Source organism: Cygnus atratus, chromosome 6 (assembly GCF_013377495.2).
Source record: "Cygnus atratus isolate AKBS03 ecotype Queensland, Australia chromosome 6, CAtr_DNAZoo_HiC_assembly, whole genome shotgun sequence".
Classification (NCBI taxonomy): Eukaryota; Metazoa; Chordata; class Aves; order Anseriformes; family Anatidae; genus Cygnus; species Cygnus atratus.
The window spans coordinates 15,002,458-15,027,668 of record NC_066367.1 but is presented as its reverse complement, the minus strand read 5'-3'; the positions used below and the strand labels follow the sequence as shown (position 1 = coordinate 15,027,668).

General features: G+C 38.6%; 1 protein-coding gene across 1 annotated transcript in view; it reads right to left on the bottom strand.

Annotated features, from left to right (window-relative positions):
• Positions 1-6,034: 6,034 nt before the first annotated feature.
• Positions 6,035-25,211, bottom strand: part of PDE1A (phosphodiesterase 1A) — a 153,847-nt gene continuing 134,670 nt past the window's right edge. Inside the window, exons 14-15 of the mRNA XM_050711700.1 lie at positions 10,198-10,317; positions 6,035-9,871 (exon numbers count right to left, since the gene is read on the bottom strand). Of these exons, the coding sequence (XP_050567657.1) occupies positions 10,241-10,317 (77 nt within the window). The 3' untranslated portion in view covers positions 6,035-9,871; positions 10,198-10,240. The remainder of the gene's footprint in view (positions 9,872-10,197; positions 10,318-25,211) is intronic.

Sequence of the window (25,211 nt, the reverse complement as noted above, 5' to 3'; positions counted from 1 at the left end):
TGGCTGTCTTGCAGCATGGTGAGCTATATAGACACGTGCCTGAACTATGAAGATCTCTTTGTAACAACGCAAAATGCTGTCTGCAGTCAAAAATGATAACTGCTTTGGTCCATTTCTAATGATACAGAGAGAATGGCAAGGGGAGGGAGGAAAATTATTAAAAGAATGAACACCTGGGCAATTGCTCAGCTTTCCTGTAGGGATTCAGTTCTTTAGGGAAGCAAACATTTTTGTGGTTTACTTATAAATGCTACAGAAATGTTAATATTGTTTAAACTCTGTGTTTCAAAAAAACATAGGGTGTCAGGCAACCTGTACATGGAGATCTTGGTTCATTTCCCAAAAATGACTGAAGGTTTATATGTTATTAAGACTTGGGTTGACGTTTTTTAGCTGATGGCACTGCTGGAGAACCAAGCACTGAAATCAATGGATCAGATAGGGCATAGCAAGCCCTTTGTATAACTTTCAAGATGCAAAAAATTGATAGTCACTGTAAACACTTGTACACTTCCACTTGCTCAGACACAGAAAGGTGATTTCTGTATGCTTGTGGTGCAAGAGTTGACCAAAGAAAAGGCAGGAATCCTGAATATTTAAAAACAACAGAGGTAAAGGAATGAGAATTATGTGACATATGAAAGTATTTATGTAGAATTACAGGGAAATTTCAAAGAGAGGTCTTTGTAAGCAGCAGTGAAATGCATGTTGTTGCATCCATAAAATATGCAAAAGATTTCTTTATTTCCTTTGCTAGCTGTTTAGTTGCTATTCCTTAACTGACTGCTGCAATGTTGTGAGTCGATCGTTGTTACCCAGCGTATTATGTCACTAAAAGCATGGAGTAAAACCAAAAAAATCCATTAATTTTTGTCTTTCTTTTTTACTGTAAATGAATCAATAGCAGATTGAGAGAGTAGATAAAAGGTTGGTGAACTTCAATTGTCTGAAATGGCATGCCAATATGAAAACGCCCTAAAGGAAAATTGCGATGACGTATTTCCATTTCAAGGCACCTCCTCTCAAAATACCTGCCACCTTCTGGGGAGTGCTTGCAGGCTTGGTAGGAGCAGGATTGTTAGAGATAGATTGTATTAGTCCATCTTCCATGAATAGGCTGATGGAAAAAGAGAGCAGGGAAAATAAAAAATAAATAAATAAAAATAAATTAATTAATTAAAAAGGCAAGTAAGACAAGTATTGAACATAGTTATTTTTTAATGGGCAACTCTGTGTTCTTTTTTTTCCTCTCCCCCCATCAGGTTCTTACATCTACCATCCTTCCATGCTGCTGTATGTTGCCTGTTCTTGCTTTCAAAATATTGTAGGAAATGTTATTTGCAGAATGAACTACAGCAAGATTTGGAAGAAAACTGTCTCTTTGGACTGGTCTCAGTCTTTTCCCAGAATCCCCTAACTCATTAATGTATAGCATTTTAAAAGCACTTTGTTATTGCATTTTACAGCCTTGTTTCTTTTTCTGAAGTTATACTTGTTATTCCATGACAGATCCTTCCCATTAGAGAGATTTATTGAGACATTGTGCTAATAAGTTAGTTGGAAAAATTCCACTCCTTGACTTACAGGATGGTATGTGTTGTTTATTCTCCAGGTGCAAAGCCAGATAATACTTAAATAGATACAAAGTAGGAGCCAAGATTTAAAAGTCCTTTCTAAAGCATAATTTCCACTGAAGTCAGAGGAATTTTGCTCAAGAATGGCCATAGGTTTTGGCTGACAGCAGACTTTCTTAGGGGAAAGTATGGTGTGTAGTGTACAGGAAACCTCCTGTCATCCTGCTGGTGATTTAACTACTGAATTACTGGCGTTCTCTTAGGCCTGCCATCAACGCTGCTGAAATCTTCAAAGATTACCCCGCTATCGTCTCATAATACCGTTAATTGTCCCCACCGATGCGAACTGGAAAAGGCTCTGATTAGCTACTACAATAATCAAAAAATTCCCATTAGTTCTTGCACCGCTGGTTTTACTGAAGCCAGTCAAGCATCTGTAACACGATGGTGCTGCAGTCCTGCTGCCTGAGGAAGGGGCTTTTAGTTTGTCTGTCCTCTCTCTGACAGACCGCAGTACCAAAGACAAGGTCAGTGGTGGGTTGTGCTCTTTAAAAACATGTTTATTCTGTTCCATGAGGCAAACTGGTGGGTGGCTGGCCAAGCTCCAGTGCTGCTGGTGACTGGGGAGGGACCTAACAGGGTCCTGCAGACTCCGGGGCTACCTCTGTGTGTCTGGCAGCTGGCACCATGAAGGCAAGTGTCCCAGCTCAGTGCAGGCTTCCCCTCTCTTGTCTTTCTTTTACAGTTTGAGACATGAGCTTTTTATGAGGGACCCTATTTCTGTGGAGCCTAAGGGGACAGCATACCTTCTACTGGCAGGTTTTTAGAAGACAGAGTGCAGATGGCAAGTGGCAATCTGCACTAGGACAGCTGGCCCCAGCTGTGTTACTGATTTTACAGAGATTACATCCTCGTGTATGTATGTGTGTGTCCATCCTCTATGAGCTCTTGTATACACCAAAACTCCAGCCTCTGCATAGCATGAAAATCCTGTGGGTAGGTCAGGCCTGTGAAGAACAGCTAAGGTGTTATCTGTCCCCAGTTCTCAGGGTACACCATAAGGCGTATTTAAAGCATGAAGCTAAAAGCTTCCTAAAGCTCTCCATCCATTCTCCACATTGGTGCTCAGGTCTACGGGTCTTCTCTTATTCTCCTTATTTTCTTCCTTAGCTGCTCAGCACAATGGTGGGTTGTGATAAAAGTCTCAGTTGTTCTGTTCGTTCCTCACAAGTGCAATTACATTTGACCTTTCCACAGGGAGTATTATACTTGGCAGCTGAGTGGATGCTAAATGTCTCTCGTGCTTTGTTGAGTTCACTCCTTTACCCAGCAAGGCAGCAGGGTCATCCTCAGCAGCAGCACCTTGGGCAAATATCAAGCAAGATGTTTTTGCACTCTTTACTAAGCCTCAAGCCACTTGGTGACATGCTACTGACTGCCAGATACAGTAAAGCTGGCTGATGGAGTTTGTACAAGTTCAGTGCCTAGAGCAAGGGTATTTCTGCTACAGATTTGGGTTATGGTTTTTTGTTTGTTTGTTTGGGGGGGGGGGCAGTATCTGTAAAGTAATCTGGTATTTCTAGGGCATGAAAGATATTTGGTACTCCTGCTAGGCAAAACTTACTCTGTTTCGGTTCTGTAACAATTCATTTACTTAGTTTATACTGACCCTTAGTGGTAAGCTGAAATTTGAAATGCATTGCTGGGTTTCTAAATTTTGCTTTTCTCTTTCACCCAACTGTTCAGAAAATGGCAGGAATATTTGCTGTGCATCAGGATAGTCTAACTATGTAAATAACCTACATTGTCTTTGACAGACGTAATGGGCATGTTAAAATAATGACGACAGGTGTTATTAGCTCTTCTGAATGGAGGGCTGGGGAGAGTGGAGGTGTTGAAAGGTTATTCCAAAATACAAAACAAAAACGTTGGCATTGAGAAGCAATACTCTCCACATAATGAGAAACAAATAAAAACTCAGTATCTGGCACTAACGAACACCTCAAGCTAACTGTGGAGCGAGTATTAATTAGGTTTCCAAAATAGCATCTTTCTGAAAAGCAGCTGAGGTGTAATATTGCTCCTTATTAATCAAAGCAATGGGACAATGTGAACTGTGCAAAAAATAAATGGTTTGCAGATGGCTGTGTGCATCTTTAATAAAGACAGAAGAACACAAGTTACAGCTTTAAATGCCAGAGAGCCTTTCTGCATCTTCTCCTTTTCAGAAGGCGATATTTGCAGTTTTCAAGGCAGTGTGGAAAGTGTGTTGGTTTCTTATTACATTTTCCCTGCAGCATAAATTCTGTTGATGTGCTTCCCTAATCATGCTAATTATACTGCCATATGTTGCTCTCATCTTTCTTTTTCTCTCCTAATGGGACATAGATTCTCTCTTTTGAATATGTCATTTGTTTATTACATTTATCAAGGGTTTTAACATTATATGGGACTTTTAATTGCTTTCTTAAACACTCAGCAGATTGAATATTAAAAACAGATATGAAGGTCAATTATAAATAATATTTAAATTGATTGTGCCATTTTTATTCTCTAATTTACTGGAAATATCAACTGTGTAGCCCTGATCCTGTACCCATTATTTGCTTGCTGACATGCACGTGTCCCTCAGAACTTTTTATGGCTGCAATCATAGTTCTGCACTACCCAAAACCACCTCGTTAGAAGCAGAACAGGGGTCTTTCTCAGACACGAATGCTAAAATAAAGATTCATTATCCACCAAGTAACAGTGCTTGACACAAATTCATTGCCATTCATTCCAATTGTACATTATTGGAGTACTTCAGGAAATAAAGTCAAATGTTCATTTCTGACTGGAAAGAAAAAAGGAAAGAGATCTCAAAGAAAAGGAAGTATAATTTCAATAAAAGAATTAAAGGCAGCTAGAAGTTGAGTAGTGCCTTCTACAGAATATCAGAGTTTCCTCCTGCTGCAGAAAACCCTCAGTAATACAGCTGAATACAGAGAAATAGGGACAACCTATCACGACCCAATTATCAAATTAATTCCTGACATAATTACACTGGTTTGACTGGTTTTCATGGCATTATAGCATGGGTGCATTTGACCCATTCGCTCACTGAATTTGGACAAAGAAAACTATAACAGGCTATATATAAATAAATAGCACATACTTTCATGTTCTTTGATAGGTTTTTCACAATATTTTGATACAAGCCTTAAGGTCTTACTTTACTAAAAGTCCTTCTTGCAGGTTCAGGAGAGTTGCTTGTGTAAGTGCTCAGGATCAGACCCTATATGACTATGAGACAACTTTATAACTACAGTCCAAACAAAATGAAAAATCATCTGTTCTGTTGAACTGTGTTCAAGGCCCAGATTCCACTTACCATTTTGACTCTGACCGCATTATATTCACGTGTTTAATTTTGTGTTACTTCAGACTTGTAAAAGTGATCTACATATGGTGTTACAAATGTACAAGACTCCTCAGCTTTAGAGTACATATACTGAGGACAGTACCTATCAAGATTAGCTAATGAAAAGTTCTCCAACAGTAATCAATCCATATGTAAGAAGCATCGATAATAGTTTTACTGCCATCTTTTAGAGTTGTGGGTTTGGGAGTATTTTGTTTGGTTGTGTTTTATTTTGTTTTTGTTTTATTTTGTTTTCGTTAGTTTTTATTTTTGTTTGGTTTATTTGCAAAGTTTTATTTGCCTCAACACCTTAATTACTTCAATTATTGACAATCTACCAAACGCGGGATTATGCTTTCTTTCCTTCTGATCGAAGGGCTGAGCTATACGCTCCCAGCCTCTCACTGCCTTTGCTGCCCGCTGCAAAAGGGCTGTAGGAACAGGACTTGCCTAAGCAGAAGAGAAGTGTTTTGTAGGAACATTCAGCCCAACAGCCCAAAACAGTTAAAATCCGTGTTTTCACAAGGTATTTTTTTTTCTTTTCTTTTTTCCCCCACATCTTCCACATTTATATCTCTCTGGTTATGAGTTGCCTCTTTGTTCCCAGAGGACTACTTAGAAGTCCACAGTCCTGTAAAACTTCTGAATGTCTGTCCCAGGACACAGACAATGAGTCGCTGGAGACCCATTAAAAAATTGCATGACCAGGAAAGTAAAACTATCCCAGGAAAGCTGCTTAAATGTTTGCATAGTGTATTTGACAGAGAACACTTTCTTTTCTTTATAGTATTAAATGCCATTTCTACTTATTTTTCCATATCTGGTTTTCATGGATTTGATTTTTCAAATAATTATTTACATTTGGATGCACTCCCCTCTCAGATAAGTCTTTGCTAAGCTACTCTAAACTTAAAATTTTAAGCTGTTATTGAAGAATGTTAGTTATACTTATCTTTTCCACTTCCTCATGTAATAACTCTATAGTCAGTTAAAAATATGCATTTTATACATTACAACTAGGGATCTTGATTAATTTCTTAATTCGAAGTTATTTTGGTCCCAGTAGTGGCTTGTTTGACTTCTGGCATACTTACAACACATGACAAGCCTTCAAGCATGTGGCTGAAGAGGGAGAGCATCTGGGATAAAGGAATTGCAAAGAACATACTATGAAGTAGATGTCTATATTTACTACCATCATGCACCTTGTTAGGATGTGATGCAAGTCCAAGCCAACGGGATTCTTTCCACTGATTTCCGTTTGTAGCAGGATGAGGCCCTGTACCACTGAACTCTGCTGATTAAACTTATGCTATGGCATAGAGGTACCTCTGAAAGTTGCACCCTTCCTGAAGAATTGCTGCTAACAAGTCCCGGCAATTTCAACAATGCCAGCCCATGGTTAAAATTTTGGGGAGAAAATACTTTATTGGTTATGGCTTCCTTCATATGAGGGCTACTTTAGCAGTAAAGGTTAAGAAGGAAAAGCTTACTGAGAGAAATTGTTTTCAAGAGTACTATGAGATGCAAGTGAGTTTGTATGGCAGACTGGCACAGTTACGGAAAAAGCACGGAGCTGCAAGCAGGAAAAAGGTGTGGAAACAACCATTTATGATCTGTCACTTTCCAAAGGCAATCATATGCAAATGAGCAATGCTTCAGTAAAGCAAATTTGTAACTAGCATTCAATAGCTTCGCGATCCTTGCCCTCAAATCAAATTTATTTAGGAATATCATCATAGGAAATACGGACAAATACAGCAGAATAAAAACACACAGTTGTAGATTGCCTTGTTGAAAATTAAATAAAAAAATACTGGCTAGATCATAACCCATAACAATATTACATAATATATTTGTCAGATATCTCAAGATAAAAATACAAAATAAAATTCTTGAGGGCTAATCTACAGCTACAGTTCCTCAGTGTGCTTGATGCAGGGATACATGCCCATAATGCTGTGGGAGAGATGCATATACAAACACCATTTCTTATGGCCCCATGCAGTGTTTTGGTAGTGCAGCCTTGCAGGTTTCAGAGAGAAATTCTTGTTCAGGAGAGGCCCCAACAAGAAGCCTCTCTGCCATCTGAATGTGAATTCCACCCAAGGTCAAAGCCTTAGCTAACACATGTTGGTTATTATGGTCTTCTCCACCAAAGTAAATTTCTCCTCATCCAAATAACACAGTAAGCTTTGGGTCATGTCCAGATAAAACCTTGCTAAGAATAAAGGAAAAAAGAAAGAGAATTAGCTGGCTTTAAAGAAAAAATAAGGACTCTGCTTGTATTTCAGTAACATCTACCACAGTGATTAAAACTGAATACAAATGAGCAAGTAGGAATATTTATACACAACTCACATTTCTATATTAATGAAGGAGATCTGCAGGCACTGAGTACCTCCTATGAGATCAGGAATTCCTCCTAGCCTCTGCAGTGGGAGATCACAGGACCGGGTATAACAACAGGACACCAAGAGCCCCACAGGATGCTCCCAGTAGACTGCAGAATCAGCTATAACTTCTGCTTCTATTTCCAGGAGAAAACTTCTGCAGAGTATCTCAATGGTGATGGGGCGGAGATACAGAAAGAAAAAGTCAAGTTCAACTACAGTAAAAGTCTGAAATTGAAAATACAATAAGAACATTACATTTGGATTGCTCCTGACTTCTGTTCTCGATGAAGCATAAATCACGATATTGAAGAACATTACAAAGATCTAACTGGCCTAATTTTTAAAAATACCAGTCATCTTTTGATCTTTTCAAATTTGGTGGGACTGCAGATGCTCAACACATCTGAAATAAGGTCCCATGTCTTGAGAGAAAAGACATAAAACCAAAATTCTCAGATCTTAAACAAGATTTTCTACTGCCATAAGATATGGCAATTTACATTAAAAAAAAAAAAGTCTGATATAAACAATATGCTTCTTTTGTCATAATGACTATGAGAAACCATAAGATGGTTTACATTTCATTATAAAGGAAAAAATTTGCCCGACATTCCCCAAAAAGGATTGCAAAGGTGCATGGAGTGATCCAGGCTACTAATGATTTGCTCAAACACTAGCAGATAATATATAAATTCTTAACTCTTAGCAAAAAATATCAATTGCATTATAACATATATGATACAATTTCATTCGTTAACATTTCATTCTTTAACTGCACTGTACAGAACTTTGTCCATGCCAAATACAAGCCCTGGACCAGATACACAAAACAGTTTAAATGCACTTTTTACAACCTATATGCACAAATATTTCTTAAGTTAAAACTATGCACACTAATTATGCATAGTGTGTATATGGCTTACATATTCAACAACAGAAAGTCCACCTTTTGGCATGCCCTTATCCCAGGGCTCAGAGTTTGTGTTGTTCCCAGCTCAATTTCAATGGTTGTGCTGTCAGAAAGGAGACAGTCAAAGGTATGGATGTGTACACTTCCCTCAATATGGGGTGATTGGTTTACTATTCCTTCTTCAACTGGGGGATAACGTGTCCTTATTGAGGCTGAGCCTGGTGCCTATGTTACGCTTGAGCTCTGGTTAGATCCCTGAAGCAGCAGGTGAGTAGTACACAGGCCTCTGCGTAGAGGGGAGAGCCACTGCCCCCATGAGTCCTCTTCAGAGCGGACCATGGCTGATTGCAGACTTTTTGGTCAGTGAGGTAATAACCACGGGGTCCAAAAAGGGGAATGGGGAATGCAGTGACCCAACTCACCCGTGAGCGTGCAACCTGAAGAGGGGGGTGGAGGATTCCTGGTAGGCTGCAGCAGTTGTTGCAACGAGGTTGTTGGCAGTCTGCATGAGGCCGAGGGGCAAGCCGAGGGGCCCGTGCAGCTTGAGGGAAGCAGAGATGAACATGAAGTCTCTTTCCGGGCACAGCTGGGGCTGGATGGCTCATCCTGAGACTTCTCGCAGAGGTAACCGCCTGCGTGCTCCGCTTTCGCTGCCTCTCAGAGAAAGATGCTCTGGTGTTTCCTTTTAATGAAACAAGGCAAGGAAGGACTTTGTTGCATACTTGTCATCAACTTTGCATTTGAGAAAAACCATGATATAAGGTCTTAGTGCCACCTTCCAGTTCTGCCTGAGAGGCAGAACTCTGCTGAAACGAAGCAATTTCCAGGTATTCTTGTAGCAGTCTCTTCCGCCTACAAAACAATAAGCACCAGCTTCATGGTAGGGCTGACACCACTGCTGTGACATCTGAGAAAACACTGTTGGACTGAGAATGTTTTAATCATAATACTGGATGCTATTTAATTAATTTTAAAGAGGTTTTCAAATACTGATTTCTTAAACACCATTTCTCTCCATATGGCAGCCACCGCAAAGGGAAAGAGTCATCATTCACACGGGCTCATCTGTACAACTCTAGAACTTCCCACACAGTCTACATATCTTTAATTCCAGATATTTAAAGGAAGCTAACGAGTAGAACTTCAACATTGCATGCAGCATGGTTGCATGAACAAGTGTCTATAGCAACATCTCATTTTGACGTTCCACTTCTATTGGATGCCAGTAGCAGTGACATGTAACAGCAATCCAGTGCAGATGCTCATTGCCATGTTTTCACATGTCTCATGATTAATCGGAAATGTCTGGTGTCAGTGATAACAACAGAGCGAGGTCCAACTTTGGCTGAAAAAATCATTTTGGCTAGTTTAAGAAAGCAGAATAGAAGAGGAAATAACAACAACAAATACAACTGAAATTTTGAGAGTTGTTAAGTGCCTCGAGTTACCAGCTCAGGGTTTAATGTTTTACACTTTTGATCATTTTGTCCAATCACTCTCCACAGAAACAGGATGATCCAAGAATAAGGTGACAGATAACAGCCTCTGAGAGCACAGGTGCAGGAACAGACAGTGTTCTTCTTTTCTCCTGCAACAGGGTTCAAATGAAAATTTGTAAACAATAGGCCTTTAACTACTGTTACTCACAGTATTTAATATAATTGAATCAAGGATTTATTATTGCATGATTATTTAGTCTCACATTAAAAATTCAGACACATAAAAGTATTGGGTTTCCCTTCTATTGTATTGAATAACTTTTAAAGGGACGTAGAGTGGGCTATAGCGTATTCCAGTTTCAAAATTTTGTAATAAAACCACAACAGGAATAGACCAAAGAGGATAATAATAACAATAAGTGAATCCTTATCATATAAAACTCTCCTCTTTATAGGAAATAAATGTCAAAATTACCTGTCCTGCCTGAAATGTCAGAAGCTTTTAAGAAATAGGAAATCTAGTTGTGTACCAGTGCTTGTTTTTGCTCAGTGGCTTTTACTATATCTTCTGATTTCTTACAGTGTATAGGCTCACCTGAAAGAAAAAAAAGAATGTTATTGGGAAATCAAGCAAGGAAGTAAACCAAATAAATAGCACTTGCACAGCCCTAGACAAGCAGAAACTCTTCTCCCTTTTCTATCTGAAGGTTAAAGTGAGGGTTCAGTCATGGCTTTCTTTAACTTCTTTCTTACTAAAATAAATATAGGACTGACTTAACTAATCATTGTGGTTTATCCAAAAGGCAAAAGATAGAATGAAAGCAATAGACCACACACCATGAAACAAAAATACAACATTTACACAAGCAGTAATGAAGTGTTATTTTTTTTAATCTTCCAACTTATTGAAAGTCAAAATTCACCATCTGCAGAGATGTGCTGTTTAAATCCTCTTCGATATAGGCATTAAAAGTAGGGGCAAGTTTCACTTAGTGGAAGATGTCAATGTCAAGTATTAAAAATTCAATTAGTTCAATCAGATAGGAGAAATGATATCGAGTGACAAGAGTAGTTTTCAAACTAAGTGATACAATACGGATTTCAAACTTCTAATCATAATACTGATTTCTTGCTTAAACTATTCCTTGAGTGATTTTGAATGAGTACAGCTGGGAAAATTATAGACTGAGTTTGGATGGTAGCTATGGGGGAAATGCAACAACCTTACAGTATTATTTACTAGCTGTATGGTAACTTCTCAGCTTTAACCAATGAATGGAGTGGTCCCACCAGTGATTAATAATGCTGAACTGAAAATGTGAAAAAGGAAAAGCACAGAGTCTCAAAAGTAACAAAGATGAGCTGGGAGAAGGGGAAAAGCTACAGAAATAAAAATACAGGTTGGGGAAGACTTTTGAAAGACAAAACACAACGGCACGAGTAGCTAAAAGGGAAAGCAGTTGATGTGCAATTCAAATGGAAAATTGAAAGACAGTAAGTCAAAGCTGAAGAAGAGGCTCAGAGTTTAGAAAAGAAAGAAGAGAGGAATGGGAGCTCATGCGAATAAGCATGGGAATAGCATGGGGAATAGCTATGACTTCACCAAAGCATCACAGTAAACCAGAGAGAATTTTGTTACTGGTTTTTACCAATGTTTCATTGCCAGGATGCTGCCCAATCTGTAACTAGTGTTCTTCCCCTCGCTTTTCTTAGGTGAATGTAGTGTGTGTGGCTGATAGACAGCCAGGTCTCTAAAGGATTTTGAAGCCTTATAAAATGAAGTAAAATGAATTAGAACAAAATTTTCTCCAGATCTTCCTGCCTGCAGTTATTTTTGGAGGGATTCAGCAAAACTTTTATTATTATCCATAAAAAAAAAAAAAAAGAGGGGGTGGGGAGAGGTATGAAAGCACAATCTATTGCTCTGAATGTTTCATTTTCATACTTGACTTCAACTGACTACCATGGTTTTAGGAGTGAGAGTGTTCTGTGAAGGCCTTGTGAAACAGGCACTGTGTATCTTCATAGAAACAAAAATGTATTAATGTAAATGAAAATGCATTAATCTTCGTAGGAACAAAACAGTGAACTCTAACCCATACATAACTTTCAGTGTGTCAGTGTGCCAATTTTACAACAACCTCCGAATGGTCACTAACAGCTTTTATCTCATAATCCGTGTTCTTTTTACTAGCACATCACTTGATCTTTTAATATCACCTTCCCTCCGTCTTCATCCCCAGCACAAACACAGCTGCTTCTGCCAGGCCCAGGCCCCCAAAGCCCTGCAGCTCTGTTTAGCCACACATGGGGAGCACCACGAGCAGCACACAGAGCTGTGATCTGACCTGCTCTGCACAGACAGGAAGGGTTCCACCCAGCACAGCAAAACGCAGCTGAGCACCAAAGGGCTGCCACAAGATTGAGCTGCCACCAGCACTTGCACGGCATGGATGATAACTTGATGCCACCCACATGGCCATAAATTAAACTGGCATGTTGTTGGTGTGGGTTTGTGCTGGTTTACCTGGTTATCCTCCAGAGGCTCTCAGATAGTGACTGCTGAAGGCTCTGCATGCTTTCTATAACTCGCTGTGACTGGATAGTCCTCTACTGTCACATGGGACAAAGTTACTGGTAATCTGTTTTATCAGAGATTTATTGTCTCCTTTACATTTTGATATTAAGGATTAATGTGGCTATCATCATGAGTGAAAAGTTAAAAGCATGCCAATTAGCCATTATAAATCATTGAAACATGGAGTTGTTTAATAAAACATAAGAAGTTTTTAAATGAATGTTCTAATTAATAAATCACTCAGGAGAAAAGGAAGATCATCACTTTAAAAAAAATCACCTTATAATAGTTCCACTTAATCTTGTAACATTCAATTAAATGACAGTGAGATTGTGGAAAGGACAGAGGTGCTTTGGAGGAAAGCAGCATTCAGTCCCAAGCTGAGCTCTCCTACCAGTGCCCAGTTCTCCCTTTGCACTGACCAGGACATGGGGCAGAACAAAACCTGGTAATAAAATGTGATGGCGTATGAGAACTAACCCTAGAAAGAGATGTGATATGAGGAAAGGAAAACAATCCCTTTTCTCTCTCTCTCTCTTTTTTTTTTTTTTTTTAACAGAGAACCCTCTCATAGTATGCCTAACTAGTTGGTGACAGCTTCCAAGAAGGCAGATCATCTTCCCCTGTGATAACCTTTGTTTTCCATCCCTGTTATATTGCAATTGCTTTCCTACAGAACACCGAGTTAGTTTTCTGTTTTTTATAAAGGACAATGACAGCTAACATATGAAATTAAATCTGCATAACTACGTTGCTTTTCTCCTTACCTACTTTCAGGTCTCTCTCCCAGCCCCAGAGCACCCAGGAGCTTGCTTCTCCACCCAGGGTGAGTCAGCAAGCACTTTGGGCATTTAGCTTGCTTCCCCCATCCTTAGTACAGGGCTGGCAGAAAGTTCAGAGGTAGAAAGATTTTGTATGGAGAGTGTTAATAATGCCCTGATAAATATATAGTGCTTCTTAAAATGTTTAAAATACTCTAATTTGAAAACCAAGAAGAAAATAATAATCATCATGAAAACAATGTCTTATGTATGCTACCTTCTGCTTGCTTGCAAGTGAAGCATTCTGCTGAAAATTGCCCTGGTTAAAAAAGTGTCCTGTGTGAGTCTGCTGGCCATTAGCAGAGGAAAAGTAATAGAAAAGTACTTGTTACTCCACATGGAGGAACAGTAGATGAGATACATAAAATAACATTTAAGAATAATGGTGGTTCCTAGTCAAGGCTGAATCTAGAAGGAATATGCATGTATATATAAAAATATATATATGTGAGTATATATATATATATTCTTTAATTCTTAGGTTCCTGGTATCCACAGTTAGCTTCTCTCTTTCTCAACAGTCTGTTCTCATTTCTATATGCATTTATTCCTGCATGGAAACATACACTGCTGTATTTTTTTATTTTGGATTTTTACTCTTCCTGACTGTTCTGTATTATTTTCCCCAGCCTTTCTTTATTCCATGGAAAAAATATTTTAATGAGAAAACAAACATAGTTAATTATGATGACATGGTATATTCTATGTTCATACTTCCTGTGAGACTTAAGAATTTATATAAAGGTTGGAGAGGGAAACATGCACTGTTGTTTTCCTTTGATGTGTCCAATTCCATGCACAAATACTACCTTAGCCTAACAATTCCATCATTCTGGACAGTACTGGACTCTTAGAATAAATGTGTTGCAGCCAAGACTGCAGTGAGTCTCTCAGTCCTAATGGTCAGCACTCAAAAGCCAGTCATTATTCTTCAGTTTTCATCCACCCTGAGTTTCCTGCAAAATCATCAGAGCTATTGCAAAACATATTTTTTAATCTTGGTTATTTTTAAATTATGAATTAGTGAAGAATGTTGTGTAAAAGTTGCAACACCAGTTTCTTATTTGCAATCTTATTTTTACTTTAAGATCTTCTAAATATACATTTAAAATATTTCTCATATGTAACAAAAAAATCTCACTTAATTCTTGAACTAAAAAATAACTGTTTTAATAAATTCAGTATTTTCCATTAGAAAATAAGTTTCAATTAAATCACATTTTTTTCACATAGTGAGAAATATGCTCAATCCAGGAAAACCAGAAGCAATTTGAGATAAGATACATATTTGGTATATACAAATGTCTCTCTGTTTCATCATTTGCACTTGACAGGAGATTTTAATATCCCATCAATTTGTGAAAAATATATGTTAAATGGGAAATTCTGTGAAAGAGTTTCTGCTGACTTAAAATATCATATTTAAATAGTATGTAGTCAAATTTCTCACTGAAATAGTAATATGGCTAATCATCTGTCCTTAGGAAAGAAAGTTCTAAGAATATGATGACATAGTTGCTCTGTAAGTCATTTCAAAAGACCAGAAAGTATTCAAAATAGCTTTCTATGACAGATTTAAATATTGAGAAAATAGGGACAATGCAAGAATTAAACGTTATTAAAGTATAAATCAAACTATTTGATGAAATAAAAATGAAACATAAATGACATTGTGACTGACCAATAAGCCCTAACAATGGAAGAAGGCTCAGTGGAGGTGGGCAAGGGCAATGTAATATCAAATAACTTCAGATAAGTAAATTTAATATTAAACATTGCACCCTCAATCTGTGGAGTATCTGAAAGAGCTTGTTCAGAGAGTATTAGACTGACACTGATATGCTACAGAAACCACGCAAAACATCAAGCTCTCCACTTTCCTGTGATTTATCTACACTGGCATGTGAACACAAATAATTTCTGAAGGAGATGGCAGAGTCAATTCAACATACTGCAATGAACAGAAGTTTCACAGAAGTATCTGCTACATAAAATGACAACTGAAAAGGCCTTCAAATATCAGATGCCTTTAAAAACAAAACCTAGTCAATATCTTTATTCTATCCATTGTAGTACTCAATTAAATATTTGTGGTAGTGTAAACCAGAAAGCTCTTCAAGCAAAAGAGAAATCCAGACTCATCCTGTTGTTTTCTGACTGAAGAGACGAGTAATTACTTGTGACAGAGTCCACGAAAGGTTCATGAGACTAAAAAAAATGCTGTCTTATTTTCTGTAGGCATAAGTTGTGTGACTAAGGATGTGCATGTCCACTGGAAAAATGTTAAGGTTTCCCAGGTCTAAACAGGTGAAAAGCCACTATTCTAGAATGCAAGATGCAATGAACTGGGGACACATACGTTCGCTGAGTAACAGTGTCATTCGCCATGACAGCAGCAAGAACTGATGACTGCATTCATTAACAAACTGTAGCAGATGAATAGTTTCCAAAGTATTTTGAAGAACTTTTCAGAATGTGCCATAGCTGGGTGCGTGTTCTATCAACAGCATGAGCTGTAGCCTGTGCTTCTCACATATTCTCACCAGGAGGAAAAGGCACAGCATATAGTATAGAGCAGTTTGGAGAAAAGATCCTTTCAGTTCCATTTCACTTCCAAAGTATACAACAGTTTAGGTTTTTCAGGTACAGATGTTTAGTTTCAGTAGAGAAGCATACATTATTATACTAAAACTTTCTGTGTCGATCAGCTAGAAAATCCATCATGGCTCAGGCGTAAATTGGTGAATACCAGTAAGCGTGTGTTGGCCCATATCTCAGCCTCTGGAGTAGCCTTGAAAAATAATTTGCTGCTTCTCCTACTGTGTGCTGGCTCACTTGATGCATCATGTCTCCTGATATATCTCCCCTTTTTCCGTGACTTCTTATTATTCCATGGTTTAGGTACTGCTGCCTCTTTAGAGATGCAAGGGCTGAGTGCTGTCCTTGTATAAGCTTTGGTTTTTCATTCAGGACACTACCAGCACTATTTATTTCCAGAAAACATTTGAATCTCTCTCTTATTTCTGCACCATTATTCATCTGAACTGTTTTTGACTATTGACATATCAAGAGAAGAATCCTCCTTGGATTGGTGGAAATCCTGTTATTAATCTTTTTTACCATCTTCAAGAAAAAATATACCTTCTAGATGACATTTGTCACTGGAAATGAACTATTACAAACTCGACCACTTCCTACCCTTTTTGATAAATTTTGCAGATTGAAGTGTTAAAACATAAGGCCTTCTGTAGCAAATTTCCTGCCTTGGCAAATGAATTCCTCAGAAAAAGATTAGCTTTTTTTCCAAAGTAAGAAACCTCTACTCTCATATGAAAGGTGGATTTTAAAGATTCACAAGGCAACAGAGTGCAAAAATTGCATGCCAAGTCATATCTGATTTCACAAACAACATTTACATTCGTAAATCATCTACTGACCCTCAAGGACAGCTACACCACAATGGCATTCTTCTCAGCTTGAAATACAACAGGTGTAATTTTTCCTACTGTCTTCCTCGCCCAGGAGTTGGGAAACTTTTCTAAGGTACTTAAATTTCAAATTGGACCTTAACAGAAAAAATGGTACAAAAATGCATGTCAAAGACAAAAACGTCAATTATTAGATGCTGTGGAATCAAATGCTGTGGAATTAATTTTAGTGTAAATATTTTGATTTAGCACCCTAAATTAACCATCTGTTATTGCTGGTGGAAAAAAAAAATAATCTGTCAACAACAAAAGCATGGGAGCACTGAAATTGGGTAGAATGTTGGACTCCAGAATAAGGGGGAGTTCTCCATAAAAAAGATTTTTTAGAAATACGCCAAGTCATATACTTGTGTCTAAGCTAAGCTTCATAAGCACTTCAGTGCTGTTGCTCAGACAATGCCATACTTCTGGCACAATATTTCAAGGCTCACTGTCATAAAATTATTAATGAGTTTAACATTTTAATTAGAAGCGAAGAAAACAAATGCCATTATATGCTTTGATTATTCCTGTTACCCTAATACCTCAAATTTATTCTAACAATAAGCAAATTCAGACCGTATGAAAATAAAATAAAAATGCACTATGTCTTTCTTTTACATTGCTAACATCTATTCATATTGCTTGGGCATCTTGAACTTGATAATGTTTTAAAATCATCAGATACTAAACCACAGTCAGCTTGTGATAAAATACTTACATTCCAAAAAAAGTATTCTGACATTATAGGTTTTTTTGGCTGCTCTGCCTGTCCTGGAAACTACAGCCAGGAGACTGATCTTTTGTATTAAGAGCATGACCCAGTCCCAGGCCTACTACTGTTAGGAAATAGCATCTACATAAATTGATCAAAGTTAGATTAATATTCACATTGTATTTAGTACAAAGGATGTACTTTACAACATAGTAGTCATATTAGGTGCCTAAACTAAGGTTGTGCATTTTAATAGCACAATGATTACAAAATGTTAGATAGTTCTATTTTGAAAGTTTACTTCATTCTTCAGTAAGGAAGCATATTTAATTGCAAATATGCACCTATAAATTATTTTAAGATCATTCTTGCAGTTCAAATAAAAGTCTTGGTATTTTATATGAAGGACTTTCTACAAGATACCAAATAACTAATATCAAGAAGATTATACTTGCTTATATCAAAGCTCTTTTATTTGATGGTTTTAGGACACTATTGCTTCTACATTGCCTGAAGCAACTTTCTTATCCAGGAGGTTTTACAACACCTTGTTTTGATATTTCACTACTGTCAGTGTTTGACAGGGAGATACCAGACACTGCTGCAGCTTCGCCCTGGACAGCTTCATTAGATTGAGTGGTGCTTTGTGAAGAAGTATTACCATTCAGTGGGTCTGTATTCTGTGTTTCTTGCTGGGCATCGGTGAGATCTTTCTGGTTCGGATCAGAGTTAGTGCATTTTTCTGAGTTGGATTCATCACTCAGAGAAGTGTCGGAAGTGACTACTTGTAGGACGATGGATCTGGTAGGACAGGTTGTACCATCGCTTCCCTGACTACTCTCATTTTGTATGCTTCTTGTCTCTTCCTGTAACTGTGCATCTGTGGAATTTCTGCTCTGGTCTTTTTCCTGTTCATCAACATTTCTCACAAGTTCTTCTACAAAGAGGGAACAAAATATGTGAATTAGATATGAAGGACATGCCACAGTTGTTTGATTTCAGAGTAGTGACTGAGTTGCATATGGGAACACTGTGAACATAAACTTTCTGCATGAGGACATATGCATCGGTGTGTTAAATAAGGGTCAGATTCTGGTCCTGATTACACTATTGCAACTGAATCATAGTGGTCTGCTTTCCGGTTTAACCTCCAATTTGGACATCTTTATTTGGAGGCAGCAGCAGCAAACACACTGTAAGCTGAAGGATGGGAGCAGAAGGACCCCATGATGAAGTACCAGCAGTGGTGCTTACCACAACAGGACTAGAAGGGGCAGAGCTTACCAGTTCTGCAACAGAGAAAGGGCATGGAGGGGAACACCTTGCCAGGAAGGGGCAGGTGTCAGAACTGAAGCGAAGCCCTGAAGGAAGTTGGCTTCCCAGGCTGGAAAAGTCCAAGGCAGCTACACAGAGTTTTGGCTGGGAAAAAAAAAAATCAGAAGGCTATATACATGCAGTCCAGTTCTGCTGCCATTATGGCTAGTGGCACATACAGAATGGGAAGGAGGAAATATGGGGAAAATAGTGCCTCAGGGGAGAGAAGCTATAGGAAAAAACAACAACAACAACAACAAACTAATGGAATACTCTATTCCATGCTCTGTTGCAGAAACTTGGAGAAAAGTACAAATGAAATGGCCCAGAGTGAAAGGAGACAGAACAGAACAGCACAGAGGAAGCACCAGGACAAACCAGAAGATAAAACAGAACTGAGAATGGAAATCCTGTGACACAGACTGAAAAGTCTGATACAAATAACCTGTACATGTTCATGAAGGCACTATTTCTCTTGTTATTAGAATCAATTTCATAAATTCAGATTTTAGAATTTGTATGCTAATACAGAAGATACAAAATACTACCAATTTAAAAAGTGAAAGCATTGCAGTTTGAAAAATACCTCCACAAAATAGCCACATGTCATGGCATAAAATTACTAACTTGGCTGTGCCCACAGTCTTACAGAAGTAAACCAAGCATTTGGATACTTATTTGCTTCAATAGGCAAGTCTCTGGAAATAAACTTTGGTCATGAGTGACCAGTCCAAATCCAGACCAAAAGTGATTGAATTTGATGACTTAGGGAGAGGAATATTTCTGCATCTCAGACTGCAATCACATTTCCGCTATAGTCAGCATTTGGCATCCATTTGGCATCTCTGTAACATCATTTTCCTGAATCCAAAGTAATGTCCCTTTGAGGTGCAATTTGGCCTGTGAAATGGGATGGAAAGGAAGACTTCCAAACCTGAGGTGAGGTGCAGAAGCATAGAATATTTAAATAATTTCCTTCCCTTTTAAGTTCTTATACTTTCTGGGATACTTTTAAGAAACTCAAGAAGTTTCAAATTTGAGCAATTTCAAAAGGCAGTTTTCCTACAGAATTTAGACTTGTTTTGGACTTCTGAAACTTGGACAAGTACTCTTTTTTTCTACACCCTTCAGTACAGCTCCTACAAAGAAGTGGTTGGGCTAAAGACATTAAGAAATAAGTATGCACGACTTGAAGCAAATGTGATGTTCAATCCAGATATGTTAATTAAAGCATCTGTCATTTGTTATATAATCTACCTACCTAAGGCTTTTGTCCCATGAAACTGATTTACATCACTTGCTTTGTTTATTTTGTTGTTGTTATTGATGGTTTTATTGTTGTTGCTGTTGGTTTTTACTTTTTTTTCCTTCTTTCTTTCTTATTAAACTGTCCTTATATCAGCCCACAAGCTCTTGCACTTTTCTTTTCAATTCTGTCCCCCATCCCACTGGATGCGGGGAGAGAAAGCGAATGGCTGTGTGGTGCTGAGCTGCCTGCAGGGTTAAACTGCAACAGTCCTTTTGGTCCCCTGTGTGGGCACAAACGGTTGAGATAACAACAGATCTGACCAGAGTGTGTAAGAACAAATGTGTTTATAATTTGTTGTAAGCATTATATTAATTTAATACTTGCCAGCACAACGCTGATTTATTTGCTCTCAAGGTTGTTTTTTGTAACCCTTTTCTTGTTGTTTGTCAACTCCAAGGGCTGGTCTACGGTTGTTTATGTTTTTTTCAGTCATGTTACACTGACCACAAACCTTATCCAGTATTTGTATTCAGTATTAGTGTCATTCTTGTACCTCAGGTAAATTCTCATGGAACCTATTAGCAAGTACACTCTTTACCTTTTCTCCACAGGGACCCCATCTCAGTGGGGAACAAGGCTGGACACCTTCCCATTCACCTTCCCTTTCTCATTCATATTCTAGAACAGCCACCAACTACTACTACAAAAGCGGCAGTAGCAGGCTGTTGAATAATCCTGCTGGCTTAAACCACAACACCTTCTAGAAAACACACATCTCTTTTTTGGACACTGAGCATCTTAATAATATCACACCCATTCAGATAAAGGCAGGCAGAAGCATGCTTTACAGTGAACTCAGGGCAGGCATTATTGTTGCTACCATTTTTGCTCTCCCTCTTTTAAGTTGGTTAGAGTGCCTGGAGCCAGGCTTATTTACATATTTTCAATTGTTTGGTTTTGTTTTCTTTACAAGAATCCAAGTGTTATTCAGCAAAATTTCTTCGAGTTTGTAAAACGTTCTTCTCCTAACAGATGTGTTAGGGATGGCTCAGTCATATCCCTCTCTTCAGTACTTCTCTGCCATTTCTGAACTCCTGCCTTAAATCACTGTCTTTCATGAGAAGAAACAATGTCGTCTGATAAATAAACATGGCATAAGTGGTATCTTTCTTCTCATGTGTTTAGGCTGGGATGTTGGCAAAGTAATTGTCATGCATTCCTTTGTTTGGAAAACTGGCAGGAGTTATGATGCAACAGCCAGGTTTCAGAATACTTGAAAAATTCTGCTACTCAGTAGTTTCAGCTTTTGTGGGGTTTTTGTTTGGTTGTGCATTTTTGTTTGGTTAGTTGGTTGGTTGGTAGTTGTTGGTTTGTTTGTTTGTTTGTTTGTTTTGCATCTACAGAAAATGTGTTAACTACTGAAGGTGACTTCTTTTCTTTCCCTCTTTGACCAAATACTACTACTCTTTCATTATGTCACCTTTTTTTGACTTAATAAGTGTCTGAAAATTGAAGCAGGTTCTTTAAATAAATATTGTACTTGTTGATTATGAGCCCACCTTGTATTGTTTCACAGCTGAACAAGAAAGTGTTGGTAGCTGTGAGCGCTGCAGAGCAGCTGAGATCCTCACTTCTTGCTTTGGTTGGATAAATGTGACCTTTTAGTTGCTTTGAGATTTTTTAATAAATAAACCATCTAAACATCCTAACCTTTTTTCAATAAAAGTACCTTGTACTGTGTTTTTATTTATGAGAATGTTGTAGAATTCTCAATGATTTCTTATTACAGAAATAAAATAATAGGCTAAGTCCTCATGAAGTTTCCCAGTGCCAGCAATGAACATGGTTGGAAGCTTTATTTTGTCGTAAAAATTTGACATACTGGTTACCTATTGTTTGTTGGACTGCATTGGAGTGCTGAATTCCTGTCAGTCCAAGGAAGGACTGAACTTTTCATAGACCACCAGAACTGTCATACAGCGCTGGCTAGCACTGTGCCTCTGGGAGTTACTGCAGGACCCTGTGGTCTCCAGAGTATCACTGCTCTGCTGCTGCTCAAGCCCTGGTGAGGCTGCATGACCAGCTGCAGCACTGATGTCCACTGGCTCAGTTGCGTTACTGCCTGTGTGCACAGCAACGTTTTCAGGATGAGGTTTACTAGGTGGTGAAGAAGCTTTTCTACATTTTGGGACTTTCTCTTTTACTTCTCCATCTGTCCATTGACTTTCTTTTCCTGGCCTTTCTGTAATAAGAAACAGATCTTTCAACTACCATCATCTGTACAGTAGAGGGCTTAAATGAGACTTTTCTGTCTCCAGCGACTGCACTGCTTTAGCACGTGCTGACTTACCAAGAGTGGAGAGGAAAAACACAAAAGCCACGTGTAAGTGGAACACCAGCTAATGGCAGCTACTGCCAGAGCATCATACCCCAGTAAAGCTAATGTCTGTTGAATCACATCGCTATTTTGATTGCTCTGTTGAAAATAAGCTATAATAATTTACCCTTATGGAAAGATGCAATGACATTGAAGTATTAAGAATTAGCAAACTACTGAATTAGAGAGGAAGGCTGTTCGGCTTCACTAAGAATTAAATGATTTGAGGAATTTTTAAGTAAGAATGCTACTTGATGTTATGGACTCCCTTTATATATTACTACAAGACTTGTTTGATTTCTAGGCTTGTCAGTTTTCTTTTTTACTGGAAAACCAGAATCCACAAAGTAGGGACAAAAGACCTAACCCAGGACAACACTGGAAGGAACTGTGTCTTCCCGAAAGACATGTTCTCGCATCAGCCATTTTAAAGAGAGGAGGGAGAGAGCAGCAGTAAAGATCAGAACTATGCAGAAAGCAAGAGGACTGATCCTGGTGCCTCTGGGACTCCTTAAAGAAATTTCCAAGAGTTCCCAAACAACCATGGCTGACTTTTCCAAACCCAAGAATAGATCACAGCAACCCACAGAGTTATGTAGTCACCAGCCCCTTCCATGTTCAACTCCTCAGGCAGATTTGATCACGGATTTAGAAGTATAAAAAACTACTGCAAACCATATAATCCAGTGGCACTTGATGCCACAGCATTATGTCATACAGAGAATGTAAGGAAAGGCTTTATTGCCCACTGGTATATGTTGTGGGGGGACATGTAACAGGTCCTGCTCTTGGGTTCAGTTACAGTTCCTCAGTCTAATGTACCGGACACCACAAATACTAAATGTTTCCTGCCACTCTTGGCTCAGACCAGTCACTGTACCAGTCACTCAGACCTCAGAAAATTTCTCTTACCACAGTTCTTAACACTTTTCTGCATTAGCCCAAAACTGCTTGTGACCTAAACATTTTAGCACTGCAATTAAAATCACTGTCTCTGGTACTACATGGAGCTCTGTTAGCCCTCTGAATTTATTTTTCTCCAACAGATTAATACAGTCTATTAGAGTAGATTTCATGTGCCAAACTGTCAGTCGGTTTCCGTGACTGTCACACATATCCTCCTAACACCCGCCCGTCCTCGTGGCTGCTAAATCAGATTAATATGCCATCACATTTTTGCATTTCAGCAGCTGTTACTCTCTTCTTATTAGGGAGTCTGCAGAGATAATCTTTCAGACAAAATGGAGCTGAACCCTGTGGTTATTGTGACTGGAAGGATGCAGGTCTGAAAGTGCCTGAGGGGGGCCTGCAGGTGTGATGCCGAGGTCTTTCAGAAGAGACATTTGTTATTCAAAGCTGCAGCCCATGGGAAAAAAAATAAATAAATAAATAAAAAGCTGATCCTCACTACAAAGATGCAAATTGTTTTTTTCCTTATTTTTATTATCAAAATTAAGCACAAGACAGTGTGAGAGCCTTGCTTAGTTTTTCGAGCCATGCAGCACTATCCTTAGGCAAAAGGTGTTGAGGACAGTTTGCCACTGATTGCTTTCCATACAAATAATGCAACTTTGGTTCAGGTCCTGTAACAGTTAACTCATCACATAAGCATACACCGGGAAGAATGAATAGCACTGCTGGTCATATTATCCTGAAGTTGAACAATGTTAGCATGCTTTAATGATGGGCCCATCCAACTGGCAGCTAGACCCTTGGTCTGTACACTGCATTCCTTTGTTTTATTGTATGACCTGTGGTGAGTGTCCTAAGCTGTCTGTGCCTCTGTTTGTTCACCTGTAAAGTCAAGATAATGTGTGCAATTTTTCTATGTTCTAAGTATAACTGCATCATGAAGTATCTTCTATGACACTTAAATCTTTCCCAACAAGTTGTTTCTTACAGGTTTTTCAATAGGCCAATAATTCCCAGACCTTAAAATCCATTAAGCAAACATCTTCCCTAACGTAACAACCTCTCAGACTCATCTGAGCATCTTTACTGTCAGTTTGCTACAACTATCACAATTCAAATAGGAGCAGCCATCACTACTAGGTGTTGAAAAAAAGCAGAAATGGTCTCTTTATCACTGTGTTGGGTTGAACAAAGACAGATTATCTGGTGATTAGGGGCTTGGAATATTAATTAAACATCAAGGCTTTCAAATTAGAATCCCAGATGTTTGATCATTATGGTAATTCCCTGGTAACATAATTCCCCGAAAGGCCTGAGAAACATTCCTCTAATTCTCCAGTGGTGAAAGGTTGAGGACCCTTAGGCTATAGAGGACTGAGCTACTCTGCATCAATTATACAAGACATGGCCTTTTTTTTTTTTTATTTTTTTTTTTTTTAAGAAAAATTGAGCCATCTTATTTTGTGAACCATTTGGTAAAGAAGCTCACAAACTGCTGCCTGGGTAGATAAGCGCTTTCCTTATCAACACAGGCTTTCCCAAAATAAGGCACTTTGCTGCTTGCACAAGCTGCTTGCTCTGAGTCAACGGTCTCAAGAGCACCATTTCAGGGAGCAGTAGCACCAGCAGCTGGACCTGCTGGAGATCCAGGAAAGCTGCCCTGTGTACAACCCTGCCAGTGTGTCTTGGTCTTCTGCTCTGGCCTGTCTGAGTACAGGAGTCAGACCATCTACGTCAGCGCCCACTGCCTCCACTGAACTGCCTCCCAGACAGTGCTCCACCTGTAGCCTTACCCTGATAAGGTGAGAAGATAGAGCAAGTCCAGGTCATGCTCAGGAGACTGCAAGGATTATTGCTAGTTTTATTTTTTGTATTTTTTGTTCACCTGTATCACTACACTGTATTATAGAGATAACTTCTCCTGAGTCTGGGATCTAATCTGGTGGTCTGGGAACAACATATAGAGTTTGCAGACCTACGGACAAGAATGCAGATGGTTCTTTTAAAAGCAAAAGTACTGTTATTCAAAGTCAGTTCAGGAAGTGTTTGGAGGTCT